The sequence below is a fragment of the Bradysia coprophila genome, unplaced genomic scaffold (assembly GCF_014529535.1).
Source record: "Bradysia coprophila strain Holo2 unplaced genomic scaffold, BU_Bcop_v1 contig_687, whole genome shotgun sequence".
Lineage (NCBI taxonomy): Eukaryota > Metazoa > Arthropoda > Insecta > Diptera > Sciaridae > Bradysia > Bradysia coprophila.
Window position 1 is genome coordinate 638041 of NW_023503927.1, and position 27714 is coordinate 665754.

At 34.7% G+C, this 27714-nt stretch overlaps 1 protein-coding gene across 2 annotated transcripts in view; it reads right to left on the bottom strand.

Annotated features, from left to right (window-relative positions):
• The window catches only part of LOC119083481 (xaa-Pro dipeptidase), a 91427-nt gene that overhangs the window by 37669 nt on the left and 26044 nt on the right, over positions 1 to 27714 (bottom strand). The window contains exons 2-3 of one of the 2 annotated variants that reach the window (XM_037193206.1): positions 16650 to 16858; positions 8409 to 8600 (exon numbers count right to left, since the gene is read on the bottom strand). In XM_037193206.1, the coding sequence (XP_037049101.1) occupies positions 8409 to 8600; positions 16650 to 16832 (375 nt within the window). In that variant the 5' untranslated portion in view covers positions 16833 to 16858. Of the gene's footprint in view, positions 1 to 8408; positions 8601 to 16649; positions 16953 to 27714 lie in introns of those variants that run through there. The other variant, XM_037193205.1, reaches the window with a different exon arrangement.

Below are 27714 nucleotides of genomic sequence, written 5' to 3' on the forward strand. Positions count from 1 at the left end.
AAATAAGTGGTTTAAGTTATTGGAAGCATTTACAACAATCTTCACGTGTGGTTGAAGTTCAACCCCACCGTGTTATACCATGAATGAACTGAGTTTTAATCTGAAAGCACATAAATTCTCTATTATATGCAATCGTGTACAGTTCATATAGAGCCGAGACCTATCTGCAACCTACTTTAATTTATATCTAAATCTAGGTTCATAAACGTGTGTACATTCGAAACAAAAAGTATAAGAAAATGCAATTGTTAACATAATTCTTTCCAGTTATATCAGAGCGTGTTAATAATACACACATACAGCATACCATGTTGTTTATGGGCTTCGTTTAATATTTTTCTCTCTGACGTGTAGAGAACTATGATGAACATTATAGGTAGTTTTTAGGTGATTGCACTTCTCACAAAAACCTGAACGGATGTGGACTTTTTATGAGGTTGTTGTTGTTGTTGTAAAAAAAAACATTTCATAATATTGTTCTTTATTCTGTTGGCTTTATTTACACAATCAACTCAAACATATTACACATTTGTAGTATTACGATGCGTGTATGCATGGAGATACTTTGGGAAACAGGTAAATATTTGAATTGTTTGAACAAATAGGCTAAAGAATTCTTTTCAATATTTACTCGGTTAGAACTTAGTGAATTTTTATGATTGAAATGATTATCGTTTCATTAATGAATGAATGAACGAGCAAACGAAAATAAAATTTAAAAAAACTTTGGAATTACCAGCAAGTTTTTAAAAGCCATCATCATGAGATGAGTTTCATTCAACTCTTTAAACTCTTATATAACCACATCACAGTAAATTATTGTTAATGTTGGAATCGTAAGACAATTTTCGTTATATCGCTAATGTAAAAGGTCATGTCCGATTGACCATGAAAATGTGTACAATAGAAACGAAATCACACAAAAAGAATAAATTTTGTGAGTGAGAGAGGATTTAACACTTTTTTTTGGTGGATTATTGAACGAAAACGAAGAAAAAACATTTACATCACAAACTGACCGGCTTACAGAATATATTTTGTAAAGCGTTTAGCACATTCATTCTTGGTTATTACAATTTCATGTAAATGTGGAACGAATATTTAACAGCAAAAAGACAAAAAAAGGTTTAAAGATAAATTACAAATGCCTCATCTTTTCAGTATACAGTCTCGTAGAGTGTTCTAATTCGTTATAACACAATTGTTTTTTTTTTTTTTTTCAAAAACACCTTTATTGGTATGAACAGTACAATCTTAACTATTTGTTAATTTATTACTAGGGTTGAGTTGTACTATCTTCCTTTTACTTGCGTAATTAGAAGAAAGTAAGACTTGTGTGGGTTTTACGACCCAATGGTCGAGTCCCTATGCGGTGTGCTGTTTTCATCCTTCATGTCAGTTCGTGGGGTTTAACACGTTTCAGCCTCCTTATTTCATTTGTTATATCTAGTAATAAGATGGCTTCTACGTTGGTGTGGTGAAGCAGTCTTTTTTCGTGTTTGATGGCGTTTTCCCGAATTACATCGGCAACCCATTGTATATTTAAATCTTTGTGAATTTCTTTGTTTGTCACGTAACGATATGCGTTGGTGATCATGCGAAGAAAGTTGTTTTGACTTGTTTGGATGATATCTGTGTTTGATTTTTTAGCACAGCCCCAAAGAGTAGAGCCGTACATCCAGATAGGTGCGAAAATTGATTTGTAAATCAATCTTTTACAATACAGGTTAAGTTTAGAGTTGTATCCGACTAACCAGTACATTTGTCTCGTTTTGTGTTTGATTTGCTCAGCTTTTTGCTTCACATGATGTTTCCAGTTTAGTTTGTTGTCCAGGTTTAATCCTAGATATTTAGCTGACTCTGCCTGCGGAATGGGAATTCCATTGAGGTAAATGCGGAGATTGCTGTTTATGTGACGCAATGCGAAAGTGACGTGATTAGATTTTGACTCATTGAGTTTTATTTTCCAATCGATGGTCCACTGATTTATTTTATCCAAAGCATTTTGTAAATGTTTAACTGCCTCCGACTGCGATGTATCTGTTGCCATGATCGCTGTGTCGTCTGCGAAGGTTCCAATGAAAGAGTTTGTGGTTACAGGTATGTCAGCAGTATATATAGTGTATAAGAAAGGCGCCAATACACTTCCTTGTGGTACTCCTGCTAGTATTGGATAGAAGTTTGAATAGGTTTCTTCGTCTTTTACTCTGAACGTTCTCTCCGATAGGTATGATTCAAGCAGTTGACAGTAGTTGCCTGGAAAGAGTGTACTCATTTTATATGTGAGTCCTTTGTGCCACACTTTATCAAATGCCTGTGATACATCCAGGAATGCTGCCGGGCAGTACTCCTTTTTTTCGAATGCACTCTCAATTTTAGTAGTGAGTCTATGAATTTGTTCAATTGTTGAATGGTTGTTTCTAAAACCGAATTGAAAATCGGGGATTTTCACCAAAGGTTTTAGTCGTTTTATCAGCAACTTCTCGAATATTTTTGAGATTGTGGGTAGCAGTGAGATCGGCCTGTACGAGGTTACTTTTTCTGGCGGTTTATCTGGTTTTCTTAGCATAATTACTTGCGCAATTTTGAAGCTTTTTGGTACATATTTGAATTTAAGGCATGCATTGAACAGATATGTAATCATGTACACCGCATGTGCTGGCAGTTCTTTCAATACTCCTGGTGCTAATTCATCTATACCTGGAGCCTTTTTCTTGTTTAGTTTATCTATTTCTGTTGCAATTTCATATGGAGTGAATTTTTTGAACTTTTTGTCAGGTTGGTAGGTTGGTGTTGTATCTACATTTGATTGTATGTCATTGTGAGGTTGAAAGACTTCTGCAAGATGTTTTGCAAAGAATTCCGTTTTTTCAGTATCCCTTCGTAACCAAATACCTCTGGAGTCTTTTATGGGAGGGATTTGGACGCATGGGCGTTTGAATCGTCTCGTCGCTTTCCATAGAGAGTAGTCTCTATCTTTACTCGAACTTAAATTGCTTAGGTAGTTTTCAAAACTTTCTTGTCTATACTGCTTTGTAACTTTATTAACTCTGTTACTAATATTGTTGAAGATTCTTTTGTCACTTTGGTTTCTGCTCCTATGCCAAAGTCTTCTCGCTTTTCTCCTTTCCTTGATAAGCTCTCTTATTTCGGCTGGATAATTGATTTCGTGAATAAGTTTTTCTTTTGGTTCCGGAGTTGCTGTTCTTGCCGCAATTTGCAGAAGATTGATAAAATTTTCCGTTTGTAGATCAAGCTCCTGTTTTGATTTCAGGCTAGCGTTGAGGTTGATTGACTCTTCAACTAAATTTCTGAAGAGTTCCCAGTCGGTGCATTTGTTAGTTAGATTTTCTTTTTTCTTTTTTAGTATGACTGTAGCATTGAGATTAAGAATCACTGGTGTATGATCTGATGTCAGGTCCACCATGTTTACTACTTCCATGTTGTTGTGTGATATTCCTCTTGAAATGAAGAAATCCAATAGATCTGGTACCTTTTTCTGGTCTGTAGGCCAGTACGTTGGCTTACGGCCGGAGTGGTAACTACAGTTTTCTTTTTTGATTGCGTTTAGAAGACCGTTGCCTTTAACCGGAGTTATCAGCCTCGCTCCCCATGCTGTGTGTTTCGTGTTGAAGTCACCTCCAATGATGAACCTTTGGCCCAATATTCCGAAGATTTCCATCCATTCTGAATATATTGGAGTAGATTTTGGTGGGCAATATGCGGCAGCTATATTTACATCTTGATTGTTGAACTGAATTGTAATTACAGTCGCTTGTATAAACTCTTTCTGTATGCTGTTTTGTGTATGATATTTTATATTTTTTTTAATGATTATCGCTGAGCCTCCCCTGGCTCTTTCGTTCGGATGATTTGTCCAGTGGACTTCAAAACCTTTAATTGTTATGTGACTTTTGTCGGTGAAATGTGTTTCAGATATAAAAGCAATATCTATGTTGTTTATTCTTAGGAAAATTTCCAACTCTTGAGCTCTAGCGTTGAGCCCATTTGCGTTCCAGTTCATGATGCGCAGGAACTTGCTTATCATTTTTTGTTTTTGTTGACTTTAGTTTTTTGGGCAGTCGGTTTGTTTTCCAACTTTGCCAATCGGTTTGACAAAAGTCCAATACTTAGGTCAATATTGGTTTTTAGTTGTGTGAGCAATGACAGTATATCTGCGTTTGACGGCTCGTTCGTTTCAGAGTTTTCAATTTTGTTTGATATTTTATTTTCTTTATTTTCCAAATTTTTTGTGACTTGCGCGAAAGTTAGTCCTTTTTTGACTTCCTTGTATTTTGTTGTAACTTCTAAGTTTTTTTCACTGAGCCGGTTTACTACCGACTTGGTTTGGTTTTGATTTTTGATTTTTTTCTGATATGTTGGACAACCTTTATAATTTGCTGTGTGTCCTTCATTTTGGCAAAGGGCACATTTCGGAGTTACGTTTGGTCTCTTCGTACAGGCGCTTGTAGCATGTTTTCCGGCACATTTGACGCAAACTGGATTTCTCGTACAAAAATTTTTTGTATGTCCTAGTTGCTGGCAGTTTATGCACTGAGGGATGGATTTTATTTGTTTGGGAGGTTCTACTGTTATCTTACAGTGTAGAATGTTTTTAACAGCACAATAACACAATTGTGGTTTACATCCTCACCTGTTCGAAAACTGTGCTAACTGGATCACTCTGTCGAAAAGTCTTGGTTATTGTTTTAAATGAAGAAGCCAACCATTCGATTCGTTGTGATTTGAACAAAAATATGAAAATGTCCTAATATGGCGGCAACGGAAGATTTAAAAAATGTAGGTGCCATTTGCACCCGGTACCCAAATACCAAAAAATGACTATTTGCACCTGAATGACACAATGTGCCTTATTACAGGACTTTAGTTTCGTGTAGCTATTCTACGTTTAACTATAGTTTCTTCTTCGCAATGCAAATGAAATGAATTCCTTAAACACTTTGTGAAAGGATGAATCCCATAGGGACGAATAAAACATCTTCATTAAGAGGTTCCGAGCGTACGCTGAAATTGTAGCCTACATTTCTGCGTTTCGAAATTTTTGATCGCTGATATCTTTTTACGAGAGCCCTTTTTTAAAAATGTACGACCACATTTTCGAGTAAAAATATGTCAGCTTTGAATAAAAAATAAAATTGTCTGTGAAAGTTTCATGTGCTTTGAGAAAACTGTACCAATACCCCAAATTTGCATCAAAGGACTTGAAACAAAAGAAGTAACAGATTTAATGATTTAAATGGCAAAACAAAATTTTAGTTTTCCTCTGTTGTTCCCTGCAGACATTTGTGAAATACAGATCAAAACTTCTGTGTAATCAGAAAAATTTTAAAAAGGAACAAAAAGTTCCGGATCCAAGTTTTTGAATACGTGAAACGATTTCTGAAAAGGTAGACGAAAAAAGAATTTCCAACAACAAATTCAACCAACCCATCTATTATTATAGAACACCTTTGCACACATTAAAAATAGAATTGAACTAGAATGAAACACTTTCAGGCTGAGAGCTCACGTGTGCATGTCAGTCCCGCATGAGGTCACTGTTTGAAACCAACTACGGCTAAGGTTTTCAGCACAGTAGACGAAAAAAAAATGGTTATGACGCTATAGTTTTTGAGCGCTCTACTGCCGTAATTCGGAAGAAAAACAATTTCCAATAAAATAACAAAAGAAATACTGGAAATTCTTTTGTTATTTCCACTGGAAATTGTTTTTCTTACAAATTACAGCAGTCTAGCGAGCGTAGTTTTGGCGCATATTTCAGTCAGCTGACATTGTAGACTAGGGTGGGTCGATTTTAACAACTTGAAAATCCACAGCCAGGGGCAGGTGTAGCTTGCCAAAAGTAGTCAATCTGCATCATTAGTTTTTCTTTTCCGAATACTTTTGAGTACCGCACAATTGATTGAATGGGTTTGTCTGGCTACTCGAATTTACTTTCAAAATTTCATAGACAATTTTCTTAAAAAAGCTTTTATAAGCCTTGCAGAGGCTGTAATAGACTGAAACAAACATAATACAACTTAATTTGGAAAAATCGGTGCATTCGACGTGAAAATATTTACATTTTCTATGTAATATTGAAGGTATGTGAACTTTGAACCACCAAATGAGCGATATACTTCCTCAAATGTGGTTAGTTCTTTCTGTTAGGGTTAGAATAGGTAAAAACGACGAAGATGTCGAATTGTCGGAATTTCTCAGATTGATTATTACCATAGCACTGCTACTAGCATGAACAATGAATTGACAAGTGTCAAATTTGGAGTTTTTAGTGATTTTCATTGTTAATAATTGGATGCATGGTTATTATTTGAAATATTTTTTATTTTTTCCGAGCTCTCGCAAAGCAAAAAGTTTTCGTCGAGGGAATGAAATATGAATGAAAAGCTTGCTAAGTGTAATCAGTGAAGTCTGATATTTTTGGAATTATTGGAGCCCTTGCTCGACTTAAAACTAAACATTTGTCCAGGTTCATTGAATTACCGTTGTATATTTGAATTGTCAAACCTTCTTTAATGCTTCGTAGATGATAATTACTTTCTTTATTATTATTTATAGGCTTTAGTGATAAGAGCTTAAGATTGTTTGTATGGTACGTTTTAACTCAAACAATGAAACAAGTCGTCTATCTTCACACAGGTGCGGATCCACCTATGTGCGGTCGAGGCGGTCGCCGGGGGTCAGAAGAAGATTTTTACATAGATTTTTTTTTTTTAAACAAAAGCCGCCTGGGTCAGAATCTGTTTGTCTTCTATCCGCCTGGGTCAGAGCAAAAGCTGGATCCGCCCCTGTCTTCACAAAAGTAACGCGATGCCTTCTATGATTTCAACAGCCTACAAATATTTTCTATGTTCATGCTATAAGCAGTGCTGTGTTATTACCGATGAATAGTTTCAGAGGTCGAGCTACTCTATTAGAAAAAGAGCGTGTTCAAATGTAAAACATTCTACAGATTCTATTCCTGTAGAAATCTGTAAATCTTCTGTAAATCTGTAGAAATTTCCGTTTTTAGCTCAAATAGTTCGCCATCAGCGCATTTGCAACAATTTCTGACACATTTACAGCGAGCGATATTAAATAGTTTTTCGCCATCGTCATAGAATACTTTAAAGCGGTGTCGATTCTTGTATCTTTTATTTTTCTTGTAATCCTTAATTCGTGTCTTTTTCCAAATTCCAAATTCTCATGTACAACATCAAGAACAAGTAACTCCAACAGTTCGCTTTTGTTTTCATCTGCAAGTTTGTCGTCGCAGCCCAGACATACTCTCCTTATGATGTCAAGTTTTGTTAGCGGGCGTTCCTCACTTAAAACACTTGGCTAGATAAAGTCAAAGCGGCCTTGGCAAGTTTCAAACAATACTGAAATGCATTTATGTAGCATCTGATAATTAGGAGATTCATAAATCTACGGTAAAAGGAACGTATTTTGTTCCATCAGAATCTACTACTTCGAAAAAATGACGTTTTTAACAACATCGGTAATAATCAATCTCAGATTGAATCTGAGAAATTCCGACAATTCGACATCTTTGTCGTTTTTACCTATTCTAACCCGAACAGAAAGGACTAACCAAATTTGAGGAAGTTTATCGCTCATTTGGTGGTTCAAAGTTCACAGACCCCCAATATTACATAGAAAATGTAAATATTTTCACGTCGAATGCACCGATTTTTCCAAATTAAGTTGTATTATGTTTGTTTCAGTCTATTACAGCCTCTGCAAGGCTTATAAAAGCTTTTTTAAGAAAATTTTCTAAGAAATTTTAAAAAGAAATACGAGTAGCCTGACAAACCCATTCAATCAATTGTGCGGTACTCAAAAGTATTCGGAAAAGAAAAACTAATGATGCAGATTGACTACTTTTGGCAAGCTACACATGCCACTGGCTGTGGATTTTCAAGTTGTTAAAATCGACCCACCCTATTGTAGACAGAGAAAATAGATTTGTTATAGAAATGTAAAAAAGATATTGAGGCCAAATGATGACTTACAATTTGACCTGCGGGCACGACAGGCCTTTCAATAATTGTAAATTTCATTCGACATCTATTTGACTTCTCTACGAAGTAAGCTGACTGAGCTTCCATATGATATAACCGCCTATGTCGAACAGTTGAACGAACAACACGAATTCAACGAAGTTTATAAATTCTGGCTCTTTTATCTAGAAATTGAATTGGGCTCCCACCAAATAGACCTGACCATTAGAAGATTTACCTCGTAAAATCATTAACATCACTCCCATCAAACTTAAAACCCTCCAGATGTCTCAGATACTGAAGTTTTTCAAATTTTGAACGTGTCACTGTTACCGTTGTGACCGAATATATTATTAATAGAGAGCGTCGATTAAATCAAAATTGAACTGGTTGCAACGTACTCACCTCGTCAACAAATTTGACATCATCAACGGCGTAACGGTTTTTAAAATCATTGGTGGTCCACAGTCGACCCATCCAAGTGGCATAATCGTCTTCCAGTCTCGGTACGAATAGAGTTGCATGACCGTTTTTAACATTCACCACACCGTAGCAACCGGGTTCACGAACACCAAAGAAGTATGTGAAGAATGGTTCCTGCAATATGACGGTATAAATTGGATATGTAAAGGATTTGAAAGTAATTTTCTGTTAGCTACAGGCTTTAAGGGGTCTGCAAAGTATAATAGAGAACGTCAGATTTTTTGCCGCTAAATACATCATCATCAATACATCAATACATCATGTGTCATCTAAAAAAAAAAAAATTGACTTGACGGTTTCTGACCAAATATAATGCCAGTATAATACCAATATAATGCTCAGGACTCCTGTAAAGTAATTATTCTTTCAATCGAACATACATCTGCTGTGCGATAAAACATAAAAAATTCTATTTTTTTATCGATTACATCATTATTTCAAAGTCCTATCCCTCAGCAGATGTACGTCCGATTATTAATTACTTTACCGGAGTCCTGAGACCATGCACTTCACACTGGCATTATATTTGAGTCAAGTCAAAATTTAATTATTCTTTAGATGACAGTCCACCATTCATACATTTATCGTTAGTGTCCCTGGATTTAGCAGCGAAAAATCTAACGTTCTCTAATAATAAAAAGCTAACGACTGATCGTCATTTCTTCGATCTTCTCCAACACAATAGAAATTGGCTTGGGATTGCACTCTATATCTCTCGCTCTTTTTCGAGCTCAAATCTTAATCACAATGTACCTAAAAACGAATAAGGTTTGTTACATTGAAAACCGGCTGAAAACTAATATTTCTTCACACACAAAAAAAAACGCAATCAAGAGGAAGACGATGGATGGATATTAATCCACACAGTACCTAATTGCATAGAAAAGGTAGACGTTTACTGCTTATTAAACGAAATATGTGCAGTGAATGTGAGATATCTTAATTGAAAAGCAGTTCAATTGCTTTCTTTAGAGGAAGTCGAACGAAAACACTATATGTAGAGGTGTGCGCCGATCTTAAAATAGTCGGCGGCGGTGCGCCGACTGGTAAGGGATCGGCGGCGGCGCGCCGGAAGAAATTTATAGTCGGCGGCGGTGCGCCGATCGGCGCGCCGATAAATTTACAAAAAATCTAAACTTTCGAAAATAATGCAAAAACATTTGAAAAAGCGTGCGCAATCATTTTTCCGAACACTGAAATCTTACTATCTTGCAATCTGAAGTATCAACCACTTATACAAGGGGAATCAACTGAGGCGTATCTCACCTTTTATATTGTGTACAATGTACAATCACCTATTATTTTGAAAACATCTAATTTAATGAATCCAAGAATGATTAATGAGTTTGCGTAAATGACATGTAAGCTATAAGTCAAATTATAATTTAGAAATTTTAAGTCACATCTTCATACCAGATGTTCTGCAGGCTTCTTATTTCCAACTTATAATTTATGTCATTTACGCAAACTCACTACTATTATCTTTCGATTTATGCAATAACCGTTCCCGTTGCCTTTAGTCCATCTTCGATGAAGGAGTGAGATCGTAGTAGAAGGTTTTCGCAAATAAGAGATTTAGATAAACTTAAATTTATAAGTAATAAGTGCATAGACTACGCCAAAATGATTTTTTCCCCAAATTTTTTAAATAAAGCAGCTAAAAATTGAAAATAAAGATACCCGTGTCTCGTCTTTTTGACGAAAAAACTTGAAACCGGAAAGATTTTCCACTTTATAAATTCCTAAAACACATGATTTGTGCCATTTTCCACCCAAATTCCACATAAGGTCTTAAGTTTGCCCCTTTACAATTACAGTAGTTTTGACTGATTCACTGAATTTTTTTCTCCTTCTTCTTCCTCTTATATGCACAGAAAATAGAGTAACGTACCCAAGAGTTCACGTTAAGTGAGGATAGAGAAAAGACAAATGCTGTTTCGACCTCGGGTATCGATGGCGGTCTCGGGCCAGCGTGATCTGACCATCCTCAGTAGTATCCATCGATACCCTTCCCAAGACAGCAGCCAACTTTTTCTTTGGACTAGTATTTATATGGCGACCATATAAAAGACGAGCTATAGGTAGACCACCAGAGAGATGGACAAACGGAATTAAGAATATTGCAGGTACAAACTGGCAGCAAATGGCAATGGATCGTACGAAATGGAAAGAAGTTGGAGAGGCCTACATCCAGCAGTGGATAGAAACAGGCTGAAAAAGAAGAAGAAGAAGTATTTAAAAATATGCATAAGACACTTGCCATCTACTGATGGAAATAGGATACGTTATAGAAAGCTACTTCGAAGATAACCCTATCGTAGCATCAGAAACAAAATCACCGTCGTACAGTGCAAGTAAGAAGAAAAACCCAAAGTTTCAACAAATTTTTTTAAACAAAAAACTCCTTTCTACCATAGCCTATTTTAGGAATTAAATTCCCGAAAATTCTTGAAATTCTCGAAAATTCTAGAAATTCCCGAAAATTCTCGAAATTCCCGAAAATTCTCTGAAATTCTCGAAAATTCTTGAAAATTCCCGAAATTCTTAAAAATTATTAAAACACTAGAAACTCGCTGCGTTTCGATTTTATTGTTCTTCAAAGTGTGGTAGTCGACCTCTATGGTGTGGCTTTACATATTTCAAAGGACAAAGAGCTATTTTTAAGATTTTTCGATTTTCCGATATTGGTGTCACCGCCTTCGTGATCAACTCAGAGGTGTCTTACCTGTTATTTCAGAACCTTAATAGAACTGACATGTATGAGGTAAAAGTAAAAATTTTAGTTCACAGTTCGTAGTTTTTACCAATGAATGTACATACGGGTTATGGCAGATTCTTCAAAATCTGTCGATTTATACTGAACGCACTCATTATTTTTGTCAAGATAAAAATAAGCGTTAAAATCCGTTTTGAAAATCGTTATTTCCTCCGAGGTGACATTAGACCGTACCTGGGTGATTTATCCTGCATTGGTTTTTACGCTAAGAGGGATTCTTTTGAAAAACAGCCTACCGAAATCGGACGCATTTTCCAGTCGACTTTTTTATATGTGCCTAGAAAGGTATTCGACCCTAGAAGCCAAAACCGTTTTCAAAGTCCACTGGAAAATGCGTCCGATTTCGGTAGGCTGTTTTTAAAAAGAATCCCTCTAATTCAATATTCGAGCTTTTTATTTTTCACTTCTTGCTGCGCTGTGGCATTATTTTCAAGTGATCAGCTTTCTTTTTCTACATGATTTACGTTATTGAAAGTAATAGGATAGCGCAAACAAATGAAGATCAGCTCAGCCCTCAAAGTAAGGTCTGTAGTTCTAAATGTTTCATTTTAGACTTCACCATTCATGTTTCCTATCAAAACAATTTCTTTTTGTAAATATTCGGTTTTAATACCCTGACGCGCGAATTGAAATTTTCCCTTTTAACTCATGGACTCTTGCACTCATCAAACTAAAAAATTTGGTACGTATTTTTTACGAGATTAGGCAATGTAAAATTAATTCGCAAACTCTACATAGTTTTTATGATAGATTAAAATTTCTCTTCAGACAATAATTGTCCATTCAGTGACCGAGCTCAGCGCATATTTTTTCCAGCGCAATGGGCACGGTACCGAATTTCCCATAGGGTAATACGCCTCTGAGTGGTTTAAAGGTGTCTTCGAAGAAGCACCGGCAAAGAAAACTGTGAAACAAAGTCCGAAAATCAATTTTAATTTTTTTCACTTCCTAATGTCGATATCTTTTTTAGTTGCTTATTCTAGAATTGTTATCAGTATACTTAAATCGGAAATTAAAATCAACGAATTGTTGAGCGAAGGTATATTTTCCTTGCAATGAAATTCTCGAAATTCCCGAAAATTCTCTAAAATTCCCGAAAATTCTCGAAATTCCCGAAAATTCTCGAAATTCTCTAAAATTCCCGAAAATTCTTTAAGAAATTACCTAAAATAGGCTATGCTTTCTACGCATATAGAAACATAGCAGCATATAGAAACCTGACTTATAAATTAAGAGCGATAAACATTTGCTAAAACCTTGTACATGTACTCAGGCACACACTTTTGTATAGATTTTTCAATTTAAGTTTATATTTATTGTCGCCCATTAAAATTTCTGAAAGCACTAAACGTATAAAATTTCGGCGCGACGAAAATACAATCGGCGGCGGCGGCGGCGTGAGCTATTATTTTTCGGCGGCGGCGCGCCGAAAATTTAGCAAAAAATCGGCGGCGCGCCGGCGTAAAATCGGCGGTGCACACCTCTAACTATATGCATGGTAAACATAACAATGCGATATAAAACTTAATCACCATGATATTGTATTTCGCATAATAAACCATTTGTAATAAAATGCAACATATACAGCGCACAACACACGAAAAAAATGCAATGCAATTTCTTCGTTGCACTTTTTAATTTTAATTGATACATTTTCAAAACTGGTTTCCACGAGTACAAAATAAAGGCAACGAAACAAAATAAAAAAAAACGATTCTTTGACCTCTGCAGTTTATTGTTTGCACGATGAATTTGATGGATTGGATCGTCGGAAACGAATGCACTCTAAATGTTTCAATTTTTTGTGTTTTGTTTTGTGTGAATCAAGAGTTCGTGTCCTATATTTTGCTTTTGCTTTTGTTTTTTTGCCAAATCTGAATAATTATCTTCGAGTGGATTAGGTTGATACGTTCCACTAGATGATATTTCAACAGAAGAACAACGGCGAAGAAGTTTAGCAATTGGAAGATTAGATTGCTGCTTGTATAATGCAACACAATCGATTGAATGAATTTTTAATTTCATCAAGAAAATTACGAATAAATCCAAACAAAACCGCAATTTAAGATCCTTGGGAAATGAGTCATTACTTCTTTGACACGAGCGTTAAAATTCGTTTCCCGGGCTTAGTGAGAAAATTGAATTGTTTGGATCTTTGTATTTTACCTTGTATGGTTGCATCCCTCGCACTTGGCAAAATTTCTTCACTAGTGAAATAATGAGGCCTTTATGCCATTCATATTTTGCAACATTTGCAAACTCTAGATATCTCTATGGCATGTTCGTTCAGGTAGTTCAATCGGTAGAGCGATGGACTCACGCCCTATATGTCGCGGGTTCGACTCCAGTGTCAGACATAGTTCATATATAGGGTTTTTCCTAATCATAAATGATTAGTCTCTACTGTTAGTTAACACTAGTCAGCTCTATCGACCGTAACAGGTCTCTAAGAAAACACAAACCATGCTGAACACAGTTCTTGTACGTCGTACGCATAAGTCATAATCATGATTCTAAAATGTCAACTACTAGCGACATGTCGCGACATCTATGTTCTAATAAAGAAACGACACAATTTACAATTCACAAAAGTAAAATCTCTCGAAAATATAGGTTATGCATAACAGGCCCATTGGCGGCTTAGGTGCTTGGAAAGCATCAGCTTTCCTGCCCAGCCCATCTTATCCTATCCTATCTCTGTGGCATAAAACGTTGTATGCAACTCGATGCAAAGTATTTTCTTAGGCTCACGATGTGTATTATGACACACGGGCCGTTACTTCATTGATATAGTAATCTACTATTACTACCTGCTCCATGCGAAAGTCGAACATTATGTAACACTTTGTCCCCTGCGAAAATTATCGATTACATGCGGATTATTTTCAGTTCATTTTTCATGAATTTTTATGTGAAATTTAACTTTTGCATGTGTTAGGCAGGAAAACCGAATACATTGGACGCTGCTACGTCAATTCATGAAATTCGGAAAAAGTTTTCTGATACTCACAAACTTACTCGTGTATTTTAGCTCCCGTAACTGTTTTTCTACAAGTGTAATGGTATACCTCGCCTCCAGCTCCGATATACAAACTCTATACTTGTGGAAAGACATTTACCGAACCTTGTTGCTCAAAAATATACTTTAGAATTTGCTTAAATTACAAAATGGTCACCTCATGTAATGAATTCTACAGGATCCAATGTGACCTATTATTACTCAAAAACGTGAGCTAAAGTGAACTTTACACTTCACGGCGGCTAAATTTGTCTTCCCGCGTTTTTGATAAAAATACTCCAATGGTAGGAATGATTTAAATGGTAATTATTGTGTGAAGTTTACCGGTTCGCGGCGGTGCCGAGTAAGTGGGTAATTAGGGACCACAATGTGTCAAAAAATTATGACCATTTGATTCATTGATTTGAATTCTTGACCTAATAAACAAAGATGATCTCCTGATGCTAATATCACCTGTTATCGATCACATTGACAAAAATAAGCAGTGAGCTTCGACTGGTTCGGTATTATATAGCAAAATGCATGTTGAAACCAATGAAGTAAAATATTTTCTATCAATCTGTCGAAAATCTTCCAGTCCAATGCGGTTATCTGAAAAACTTCTCAAACTCCTCGTATGAAGAAGAAGATATCAAACGATAAGTTCTGTTCAATGTGGCTAGAGCACTGCGCCGTTCAGCCACGCCGAGGCCGCCGCCGAAAAATCACATAAGCCGGAACCGCCGCCGATACCTCTCTCAGCCGCCTCAGCCGTGTTAAAAATCGGCGGCGGAAGATTACTTGCGAAAGTTTTGGTTTTAATACAGTTTGGGAGAATTTTGCAGCAATTTTTTTCGTTGGCTTAGAGGTAGAGCGCAGTACAATAAAGTCATGAATGTACTACATGTGAAATGGTATAACGTGCGCGTGTTGTAGTTGTAGTACGAGTGAGATCAGCTTAAACAGCTAAAGCCTTTGTTGAATGTTTGATTCCATTTTTGAATAGAAGCGGTTTCGCCTAATTCATATGAAACAAATATCTCTGTAACTGACTTCTGACTTGCGTACTTCTATGAGATTTGATTCGATTGTAACAATACAGTAGTACAAAAGTGAATATCGTCAGGTATTTTGATTTGGGACTCATTGTGGATTCCAAGAGGGATTCTTTTGAATTTCGACTGGCCGAAATCGGCACTATTTTTTCCGGGACTTTTTTACATATGCCTAGTTAGGCCTTGGTGCCTAGGCCCCAAAACCAGTCTCAGATATTTTTGATCTTCCATACCTGGTTGGTTGTAAGTGGCCAAAAGTCGAAAAATGGGGTTTCGTAGTCCGGATTTCATTTCCGAAAGGTGACGAGGACACGGGCGTGTGTGGGTTCGTTGGAAAGCTGAGGTCAAGTACTCCTGGGGCAAATATTAACTTCATAAAATTTGCTGATTATCGGACGAAAATATGACTTCCGGAAAATTTCTCAAAATCAAAGTAACCTCGGTGAACTTTGATGAGTTCTGTGACCTCACTAATGCAATTATTTTATTAAATTATTACTTATTATGAATGTGGAGGACCTCAGCTTTACAGCGATACGCATATTTAGTAGTTTGGGGGAGTGTAACACACATTTTTACGTAGTCACGTTACAACCAACCAGGTAAGGAAGATCAAAAATATCTGAGACTGGTTTTGGGGCCTAGGCACCAAGGCCTAACTAGGCATATATAAAAAAGTCGTGGAAAAAATAGCGCCGATTTCGGTCAGTCGAAATTCAAAAGAATCCCTCCAAATGATTCCACACAAAATGTGTTTAACAAAAGAGGACCTAGATTAATTTCATTTCAGCTGGCGATCGCGTACCTAACAAAAATTCCGAATATTTATTTATGATATCCATAAATATCATACTAGCCGGCCGCCGAAGGGTGTCGGCTACGTTTTAGCCGCCAACTGTCCATCGGCTGAACGGCGCAGTGCTCTAAATGTGGCAAAACATACGTTAAAACTAACGAAGTAAGAGATTGTGTGAAGTATTTGACTCGACAAATGATGTGCTGTCGCCTGTGTAGTCGTCTAGGGAAAAACATCTTCTTACAAAATTCTCAAACTCTTCAAAACTGTCTTTAATGATAGACTCAAACATAATTTTTGGTACAAACAGCAACACTATTCATTTGGAACCGAGAGGCAAATAGTCCCTCAATATATTATTTTGCTCTTCACGTTTTTTTCTTCTTCTTTTATTTCGTAACAACAAACAAAATCATCCTCTCATTAATACAGACAGATGTCTACATCAACCGGCACAAAGAAAAACTCATTAACTATCACCTGTCCACTCGAAATTACGAAGATCAACCAGTCAATTCACATAAACAAAACAACTCACCTGTCTGAACACATATTCCACATCAGTATTGTATAGATTGATACTATCGCCGCCTTGAAGAAGAACATACGCATTGTCGGTGACGTCATTTTGTTTCTTTAATTCGGCCGCAACACGTTCTCGATTATCCTTGAACATCGACACAGGAACGGAATGAGTGTTTGGTCCCATATTGAGCATCATGTTGACGATTGAATTTTGCTTTTAGTCTGTGAATGGGAACACCGAAAGAATATTACGGACAAATTGTATTTGTGTAGATGCACTCTCAGCGAACGACGTTGGAAAACTAAGCAGTGCTAATGGGAAGTCTCCATGCAAAATGTTGTTGAGTTTTGACCACAAACAGAGATAAATCGTCTTATCGGGGAGTATGAAGTGTAAACACATCCAACGAGTGGATATTTATGGAACACATGAACCAACAGTTTTATCAGCAATGAATAACGATTCTCTCACACAATGGGTGTTATCCATTTGATAACAATTACTAAATTAATGAATTGTATCAATCAAATGCCCACAGAGACTTAAGCAATCGAGCTACGGAAAATTTTGTGTTGAAAATTCTAAACCTTTGATTCGTCTGTCACGATAGACAGGTCAACAAAAAAATTATTTTCAAATTTCAGTCATCGTTGGGATCAAAGGTTCCATTTTGACATCGATTTCGATTTTTGCAGGCCAGGTTTTTTTGAAGAAGAGGAAGAAGAAGAAGGTTTTTTTGTACACTGTTACGTTGGCACCCAGAACACAGGTCAAAAACCTAAAACCTACAAATTCTCTCCGGAAAGAGTTTCAAAACTGTCTAACTCTGTCTTCATTGCCGCTGTTTTCCAGCGGTAAACAGGGGGAAACTCGACTGTTTTGAAACTCATTCTGGAGAAAATTCTGCAGGTCTTACGTTGTTTACCTGTCTTTTGGGTGCCAACCTAACAGTGTACAAAAAATCTTGGTCTGATTTTGTCTTCCTATTTGGCAAAACAGCGAGAGAAGTTGGAAGTCAGAATCAAGCAGCAGTGTTTGGCTTTGTCTTGATTTGTTTCGCTTGTTTTTCACATATGTTCAGCGTATATCTTCGCGAGTTTCTGCTCAAAGATGATGATCAATATTGGCGAGATGAATCATAATATTGTAATTTGTCGGTAATCGGGGGCATGGATTAGTAGCTACTGGCAAGAAAGCACGTAAAACTGCGAGTTTCGCTTGCCTTTCAGTATTTTTCACGAATCGCTCGGCAGGTATTTGTCCGTTTGAAATAGTTATTATTAAGATTACTTTATCGGACTCCTGAGATCATACGCTACATAATTGCATTTTGTTTGACAAAAATCAGTCGAGTCAAAATTTAATTTTCATGTGTCGGGGCCGAAAATTAGGGAGTTTTGAGATTTTTCTCTGGTTTTCGATCCCTTACATGAAAATTTTTTTGAGTATCTGTTTTGGACGATTGATTTTAGGCACTTTCGCAAAACTCGCGAAATTGCCTAAAAACAATCGTCCAAAACAGATACACAAATAACTATATTTTTCTCTTGACAGTTATCATTTATACTCGATATACTCGAATATAAACTTGAGACTTTGAATACCCTTTATATGAATCAGCAATGCTGACATTATCAATTCTAAATATGAATTCTCTCACATGACTTGCAATTCGATCGATGAGATTGCAATAACTCCAAAATTGCTTAATATTGCGCAAATCAAAACGAAAACATTGAGTTGTTACTTGGTAATTGTCTCGATGTGATTCAGCTGTTTAATTGTTCACTACAATTTCAGTTGCTTTCCATTTTTCGTTTCTACATTTTTGATAGATCAAACAAAGACAAATTTAGGATGTGGAGACAAATTCAAATTTGTATCGATTCCAGTCAACAACAAAATATTCTAAATACAAAAATAGCTCCACGAAAATAGCGAAATTGGTATCCATAAATAGGAATAAATTGCCATCGATTAAAGGTTTCTCATTATGCATTGAAAAACGTTGAGAGTTTTCATGCTTCGTTATTGAAAAGAATGCCATTCATTACAGCAGAGTAATAATATTATGGTTGGGGTGGGCAGGTCCGCACTGTCTATCGAAGACGTATCGTGGAAAGGGTATTGAAAGGGTGTTAACTTGGGGTGTTTGTTTAAACGTATTCAGCCCACATAATTCCTTTGAAATCCGTCAACTGATTCAATGTTGTTTAGAGATTGAAAACATTCTTTGGTAAGAAGAAAAGAGGAGGTTTAGATAATGGTGTCAGATGGGGTTGAGATGTCTAAAAATTCAGATCACTCCTCGTAACTCTGACAGAGTTTGATTGTTCGTGACAGTTCATTTGACCATCCTAATATGACAAAAATAACCTCAAAAATCTTTGAAGTCTAAAATAATAAAGGAAAAGTTGACTTTGTTCTCCACTATTGACGTTTAAAGTGATAAAATGAGTGATAATGACAATTCTGTCCCAAGTCAGTAAGTTTGGCAACGCTTCAGAGATGCAACCAAAATAAACTAGGCTCCACCTTTTGGGTGGGTCAAGTCCCTTAGTTGACTGATTTTCTGAATCAATTTTTGCGATTGTTACAAAAATATCATAAAACTGACTTGCTTTCTCATAAATTGCGAATTACTTTTATTTCATTTAAAAAACTTTTCAGAATAAACAAAGCGAACTATGTCTTACATTTTCGAACGATCGTAGGTCCTAGATCAAGTCCAAGTAACTGTAAGCCCAAACATTCACAACTACACCGTCATCTATAGAAAACCCTATCCTCAACTATGTGAAAAAATATATGAAATTATTGAGCTGCCGTTTCATTTTATGTTTTGTCCGGATCAACAAAAACGTTAAGTTTAATAGATTTCAAGGTGAAATTATTGTTGTTTCTTGTATGGCATAAGTGTTTAACCTCAATATTTTACCAGAGATCCATTAAAAACCATTCAAACATTTGTTTCTATTTTCAAAGTTGAACAAAGTTCCTGCTCATTTTCACCGCCCATATTTTGAAGTTAGGGTTTCGGTGGATAATTCTTCGAAAAACCTTGGACTTGATCTATAAAAGGCGTTGAAAAGATTCCTTGCTTATCTCTTGAATAAAAATGAAACTTGTGTTAATTACGGCTCTCGCTTCGCTCTGGTCGTAATATTCATACTCATTGAATTGTTTTACAACGAAATTGCGCACAAAAATTGTTTTCGGAATAACTCCTAGATTATTACTCCGATACTTTCCATTAACGAACTTAATAAAAAAAAGTTTGCGAAAATTCGTAAAAAATTGCTTAAGTTATCGTGTTATCAAGGAATGAACAAAGTGTTACAAACATTTTCATATATTTAAGGTTTTTAGTCAGTCAAGCATTCAATCATAGTGAATATTTTGTGACAACAATTTTAGAGTGTTTATCATCCGTAAGACCCATAAAGAAATATCTTAAAGGCAAGAAATATTGTTCACAACGGTACATAAAAGACAACCAATCATTTGCTATCAACAAGACGGCCAGAATAAGCGTTGAGTTGTGATCAGTGTCATCTTATTTCATGGCAAAATTAACGTTCAAACTAATGAAGTAAAAGATTTTGTGACAAGCACAAAATTATGCTTCAAACAAATGAAGTAGAAGATTTATATACTGAAGACTTTTTTTTTCGTCACTCATATATATCAGTGCGGGCCTGTCACAATAATAACGTGTTTTACGAGTAAAAATATCCCACCCCAACGAAATAGCAGAATTCTTCTCATCGTTGCAACAACTCCCACACATTTTTTCGCATCTACATAAATATTAATAAAAAAAATCATAATTGATGATCGACACACAAATGGTTTTCTAAAGAAATTACTAACACGTGCCGGGCTGGGCTGATGTAAAATATCGATTTTTCTAATGTTTTCTTGTGAGCAATACTCGAATCGTTTTATGATGGAAATTCAAAGATGTTCCATTACCGGTCGATCTCAAATATTATATTTATTGCAAAGATATGGATAGGATAACCTTGGAATAGGTCTTCCACCTGACACGTGCAGTTGATGGTATAGTATACATGGTACATTATACCCTTCCTTATAGCTCACACACATACATGATGGTAAGCCGAAAATATCTTGTTCCATTTAAAATTTGTTATTCAGAGTGTCGTGTTTCGCATTTTGGTGTTGTGTTTGCATAACTTGGTATATTATGGTGTGTGAGTGTGTGAGCATTATGCGTGATATTATGACTATCGTTGTCCTAAGGCATAATCATTTATATTCGATGCCGAAATGAAACCATGTTGTGTTAAGATTGTTTAAGTTAACGGCCAAAAACACAAAACGAATTTTGTACTCTGAAACTAGTCGTCCTTTTCACAAACAGCCCATAAATTTCGGGTGTTTTTGTTTTCTTTTTATTAGCATCTCTCAGCCGTACGACAATCTCCCGAGAGTTAGAATTTATTGAATTACATTGAAGCATTAAGTATCCAAAACGAACATTTCTCTTTTTTCCATTTATCTAAATTGAAATCGCTCGGCAGTATACAATAAATTCGCTTACAATATCTGGCGTAAAGTGGAATCTGGTAAATTAGTAATGCAAACTGAAAATTATGGAAAGCAAATTTGCGTAAAATTTTAGCTATCAGCGTCACATCGGCGCGTCATAGAGTTTAATTTAAAAACATTCTGCTATTTAAGTCCCAGCTATTTATACTTCTGTTTGCTAATGAAAAGGTTCAGCAATCTGTATACACGCAGAAGATTAAATTACGAAATGAGCACTCACAGGTACCTGTGTAGCTCGGAACAATACTTTGCGTGTAACGTTCATACGAGGAAAGAAAACCGCGCGTATTGACTATACCATTACAATATTCTGTCTGCCGATTTAAGGGAAGGAAAGTCTCTCAAAGTCTGAAGTCTCTCGACATTATCGGCTTTGAAACCACTCAATTTCAATTTGTCATCATGCTCGTTGTCAATCGCACAGTAGCTATTATGTTACAACAGTCCGAGGCGAGGACGAAGTTGGCAAGTCATCGTGTTAAATAAAACGTTTTATGCAATGAGGAAAGTCTCACTAGTGCCCCTTGTTAATCCTTTATTGCACTAGTGAGATAAAATACGTTCATCGGACATTGCACAAGCGGTGTAAGTTACAAATAGCATTACTGAATTGTATAAATAACTATTTCGCGACTCAATGGCGGAAATGAGCTCGTTCTTGCATGTTATAAAAGGCTACTTTATTTCATCCAAGAGAAGCGTGCGAGAAAGAAATCGTATTTCAGTACGTGCGACAAAAACTTTTTTTTCGCACGCCACATCCATCATTTAGTTATTCATGCAAACTTTGCAAATTTGCAAACTTTGGATGTCTCTGTGGCATAAAACGTTGTACGAGATTCATACGAAGGACTTTATTAGGCTCATGATGTGTAGTATGACATGAGGCATATCACACATCTAGAGTCTAATAAAGTATATTCGCACTCCATGTCATAAATAACTATTGTCTGTGTGAGAGAAGCAACCGGTCAAACTCTGGCTACTTAATCACGAACATCGTAAATTCCTCGTTTACAAGTGACTTATTTTAGATTAAATTGCGAGAAACGTTGTATCTACCACGGTAATTGTGCTGGTATTTTATCGTTGACGACATCTAGTGCGATAAAATACCTTGGTAAATAAATAACTATTTTCTCTCGATATTTTGAGTTTTTTTATTTTCGTTGGAGGCAAAGGACTGGGGGAATGAAATAATCTGTTTCAAGATTATACTACCGCTTCTTCACATTAGTGGACAGTGGACACTTTGCCTTTTACTCACAATGATTTGAACGATGTTGTTGATACATTAGCCGTCAGGCATGGCTAGTGGCGTTCCTTATCTTATTTTGATCACAAGGTAGAAGAGCCAAGGGATGGTAACTTCGAGAAGGTGACGAGACGAACAGAAAAAGAGTAGATTTTTCATTTTCAAAGAACTGTTTATATTTTCCATATTATATCACTAAATACAGTTCCAAAATATTTTTTTTTCTTATTTTGCATTTTTTGAAATTTTTTTTTGTTTCATTTTCATCCATTTTTATCATTTTTTGTTTTACATACGTTATGCACTAAAACATGCATAAAATACTAAAATTTGTTTGTAATATTATCATCATTGCTGTGAGATAAAATATGATTTTACAATTACAAAACGGAAATCAACAATCAGATTGAAAAAACTAGTTAAGCAAAACTATAAACTATCTCCAAAGAATTCTTTTTTTTTAGTTTGATGCAGAGAGAATTTCTTATTTTTTCATCTTAAATTTTTTTTTAAATATCAAAAATGACATAAAAATCAAACGACAAGATTGTTATAAATTTTACACATAGAGACACACTCAATTAAATTTTCTGTTTTTTTTTAGTTAAATTTTATTTTGTATTTTATTTTCGTTTATTAAATTGATTTTGTAACAAACTTGTTTCCATTTCAAGAATTAAAAATTTTATTTATGAACTTTGTGGATTTTAGATTTGATTTTAGACTTTTGCTTCTTGTAATTATAACCACATAACAAAGAGTATTCTTTGCACATTAGATTGTTTAAAAAAATGTATTACAGAGGTACATCAGTAGTTAGTTGTTTAAATACGATATTTTGTTTAATGATTTTTATTTTGGTTTAGACGTTTTCTTTAAAATAAGTCCTGGTCGCGCACTTCTGGCTTTCGACGATATATAGCTTGAATACAAACAACACATACTTTATGGACTGTTGTTTGTGTTGAAGCTATTTAGTTCACGTGACGAAATATATACTCAGGGACCATGAGTCAGGGTCTTTTTTTTCGAGTAAATGGTTTGTCTAAAATTCTAGAATTTCGTAAAATTTGGTATAGAATTTACCAATCCAAGAATTTAGCAATTGTTCATGTTAACTTCGGGAAATTTCCTTAAAATTTTGAGAAAATTCTCGCAAATTTAGAGAAATTATTTGGGAAATTTTCTTGCAATTTTTGGGGTTATTCTTGTAAATTTCGGTGAATTTGCAAGATTCGGGAATTTTTTTTTACAAATTTGAGGAAATTCTTGCATATTTAGCGAAATTCTTGCGAATTTAGCAAAATTCTTTCCTCTGTGAAATTTTCTTGCAAATTTCGATAAGATCTTACAAACTTTGGAAAATTACCTTGCAAATTTCGGGTAATTCTTGCAAATTTTGTTGAAATTTCCTTACAAATTTGAGGAAATTGTTGAAACTTTAGGTAAATTTCGGAAATTTTTTGCGAGCTCCGGGGAATTTTTGCAAACTTCGGAAAATTTCCTTGCAAATTGCGGAAAACTCTAGCGATAAATCACTAACAAATCACTAAACGGAGTGCAAAACTGAAGTGCACGACACGACCAAGACATTTTTCGATCTAAAGTTTTTTTTTCTTCTTCTTTAATTCAAAGTTTTAAATACTTAAAGCCTAAAAGTCTTGAGATGTCAATATTTTATAAATTTTGAGTTCTAAATCGTTTTGTGGTTTGATTTTTGTTTTTTTTTTATTCAAAGAAATTTTTTAATTTTTATTTTGTGTTCGAACGAAAAAGAGAAAATTTTATCATTTAGTTGTTTTGGCTGATAAAATTCACAATAATTAAATATGTAATTCATGGACGTATGCAGATTATGTTTATGTTCCGTTGGAAATATTTGCTTTTTGTTTATTTATTTATTATTTTTGTTAAATATTTTTTTTGTACATTTAAACGAAAATGTCAAATGAAAATAAACGAAAACTTCAAAATAAAAAAAAAAAATTGTTATTATGATGATGAACAGATAGTTTATTCAGTTTGTTCCATTTTTTTCATTTTTTAATTAATTTTTGAATTTCCGTATCATATTTTTTGTTTTTAATATTCATTACCATAGACTATAGTTTTTTGTTTTTTTTGTTTTTGTTTTCTATATACAACTTATAACAGAAAAAATTTGAAATCCTAATGTTTATTCACACATACAAAAATTAATTTCATGTTTAAACATTCTATCTACTTTTATTATTACATTATTTTCCTTTCCTTCCTTCTTCAATTCTATAATTAATATTTTGTTTTTCAAAGTTTTTTTTATTATTTATTATTTTTTGTATTATATGTGTACGGGCTACTACATATCTCGTTATTAATATGTTTGTTTCACTTGTTATCATTTTCTTTCTTTTAATAATAATTTTTTGTTTATTTTTATTTTAATATTTTTACAACACACCACGTGAAACAGACTCGTTTCGTCAAACTGGATTTTCCTTCTTTTTAGTTTAAATTTATCATTGACAAAAGAATAATCCGTTTTTAGAGCCTTCCCATTCTATAACATTTATTCCTTGAAATTTATTCCTTTCATTCATTTTTGTTTTTCCTTTTTCTTCTTTTATAATCAAGAAGCTATTTTAACAAGTAAGTAGTTTGTTTGATAATTTTTCATCTTCTTCATCTTCATCTTCTCTTTCTTTAAAGGTACAAAGGAACATTATTATTGTTGAAATTGTATATTTTCAGTTTAGTTAGTTTTTCTTTATCTTTTTTTCTTCTTTTTAGTTAGATATATCAAAGCAGATACATAAATATTCAGATACCGTACCGTCAAACACAAAGCGAAACTATGATTGGAATATTTATTAAAAACATAAAAAAAATGTACGCGAAACGTTTGTCCATCGGTTGTTCCGAAATAGAGAAATCCAAAAAAAAGTAAATTATTTTACAGCTAACTCATTGCTGGATGTTATGGATCGTCCACAACGGTATAATTCGAATGAATTTTTATTTTTTATTGTTCAGCCATAATAAACCATTTTTCGATTTAGAATAATTTATTCGGCTTCAAAAATGGTAATTAGACTTTTACAGTTTTCACTCTTGTTTAATTTTCCATAAAAAAAGAAACATTTGAACTCACTCGATTACTCGAGTTTCTTTTAATTTTCAAACTTATTCGTTTCAGTGCCAAATTATATTCGTTTTTTATTCAGTGATGGATCAGCAATCGAATCGTATTTCACTTCAATTTACAGTTTCTCAAAGCAAAACAAACATTACCGTCAAACGTTTTGTCATTTTATGTACAAATCTAAATTCCATTTGGTGTTGGATTTTAATACCGCGCTTCGCTCATCATACCGTAATTATTCGCTCGTATACGAATAACGAAATTTTTCACCACTGAGCGAATTTTCAGTTGGTGCTTACAATATTCAACTTTCAAAATTGAAAACATCCAAGAAATCAAAACTTTTTCGTGTGCACGTTGTGGTTTACCTTATTTTCTCCCCCCGATAAGCCATGAGAAAATTGTGTTTTCTTGACGAATGACTGGTCGAATGACATTTCTAGTAAGGAAAAGTGAGCTTACTCTCCCGTGGGGAGAAAATAGAACTTTTCGCATTCGAACTGTCACTTTGTTTATGTTTTCGAAAATGGTATGGCGAATCGATGTTTTCGTTTCGTGGAGAAAAACACCAAAACACAACATGCACGCATGAAAAAACATTGCGTTCACCCCTGAAAGAAAATAGGAAATTCCAACTCGAGCGAAACTTCTTATTTTCTCACCTCGGTAAACAAATAAGTATTGTTTTCGTCCTACTACATCAACGATCGCCTGTCGTTCGTTTTTTTTAAACTGAGAACTTTGCTTCGTAAAACTAAATTTGTCTATAAAAGGAAAAATCAAGGAAATTTTTTTGTTGCTTAATTTTAACATAATTTTAATAATTATAAGCGTAGAATTTCATATGTTTCATGTTGTATGAATCGAAAATCTTAATTTAATTTTATTTCATTTTTTTAAAACATAATAGGATTGCATTGGCAATGCATTTCTAAGAAAAATTAAAGTTTACTTTTGACTTTCCAATTTCCATTTATTTATTGAGTGATTGTTCTAATCATGCAATATAATGTTGTGTCCGTTCCTCAGTATCTATGATATGACTATAATGATTAACTCTCGAAAGATATGTCGCGACTATCGTCGCTGTCCGATATTAAGTGATTAAAAGTTAATCGCCATCAACTCTCTTCCAGTCCGAAACAGTCTCTATGACCACTGAATCCATAATTCTAAGACTGAGGTAAACTTTTTATTTACAAAATAAATTCAAACCGCCGCCAGTATCGTTTCGAGCCAGGCTCACAATTTTGAATTCATTTTGTAAATATTGATATTGATTCACCGATAAACTTGTTCGCTTAAACTGCACACAGTTCTCAGACTTCGTAAAACTGATAAGAACACTCTCGATGATATAAATAGTCAAGAGGTCGGGATTCATAAATGTAAATTCGGTCATTGATTGCGAGGTAACGTTCGGAATTGAATCAATTTATCAGTGGAAGCGTGTAGCAGAAACTGAATCTCTGTAAAAAATATGACAATGTTGATAAATTTTGATTCAAATATATTAAAATGCAGTTGACTAATTGGGGCATGTGGGGGTGGTTTTATTATTCGGGATTTGAATTCTTAAATTCTGAGAACTTCTGAAATTAAGAATTTTAAGGAAAGAATTTTCAAAAATTCTTAAAAATTCCTGAAAGGTTTTAAGTTAAGGAGATTTCAGGAATTTTTTTCTAATTCTAATTCTTGAAAATTCCTAAAATAATTCCGAGAAATTCCGAAAAATTTCTAAAAACTCTTACAAAGTCCTAAAATTTCCCAAAAACCTTAAAATTTCCGAAAATTTCTTACAAATTTTCGGATTTTTTATTTTTTAAATAATAAGCCCTGGTACGGTGGAAAAACATGCACTCTGCACAATATACGTATATCTCACAACACCTACGAGTTAATTTGCTTTGTAAGCAACTGAAATCAACAATTAAAACATTTAATGCGAAAAATGAGACTAGCTTGATCAGAAACACGAATGACAACTCTTTCTCGAGTAGTTATCCAGGCCACACAACGGAAAAAGTATGTATGCATCGTACGCAACTTCCGGTTCCACTAATTTTTTGCTAATTTTTTGCCGTCTTCGTCAATTTCTTATAATTTTGTCTAATTTTCTCCAAATA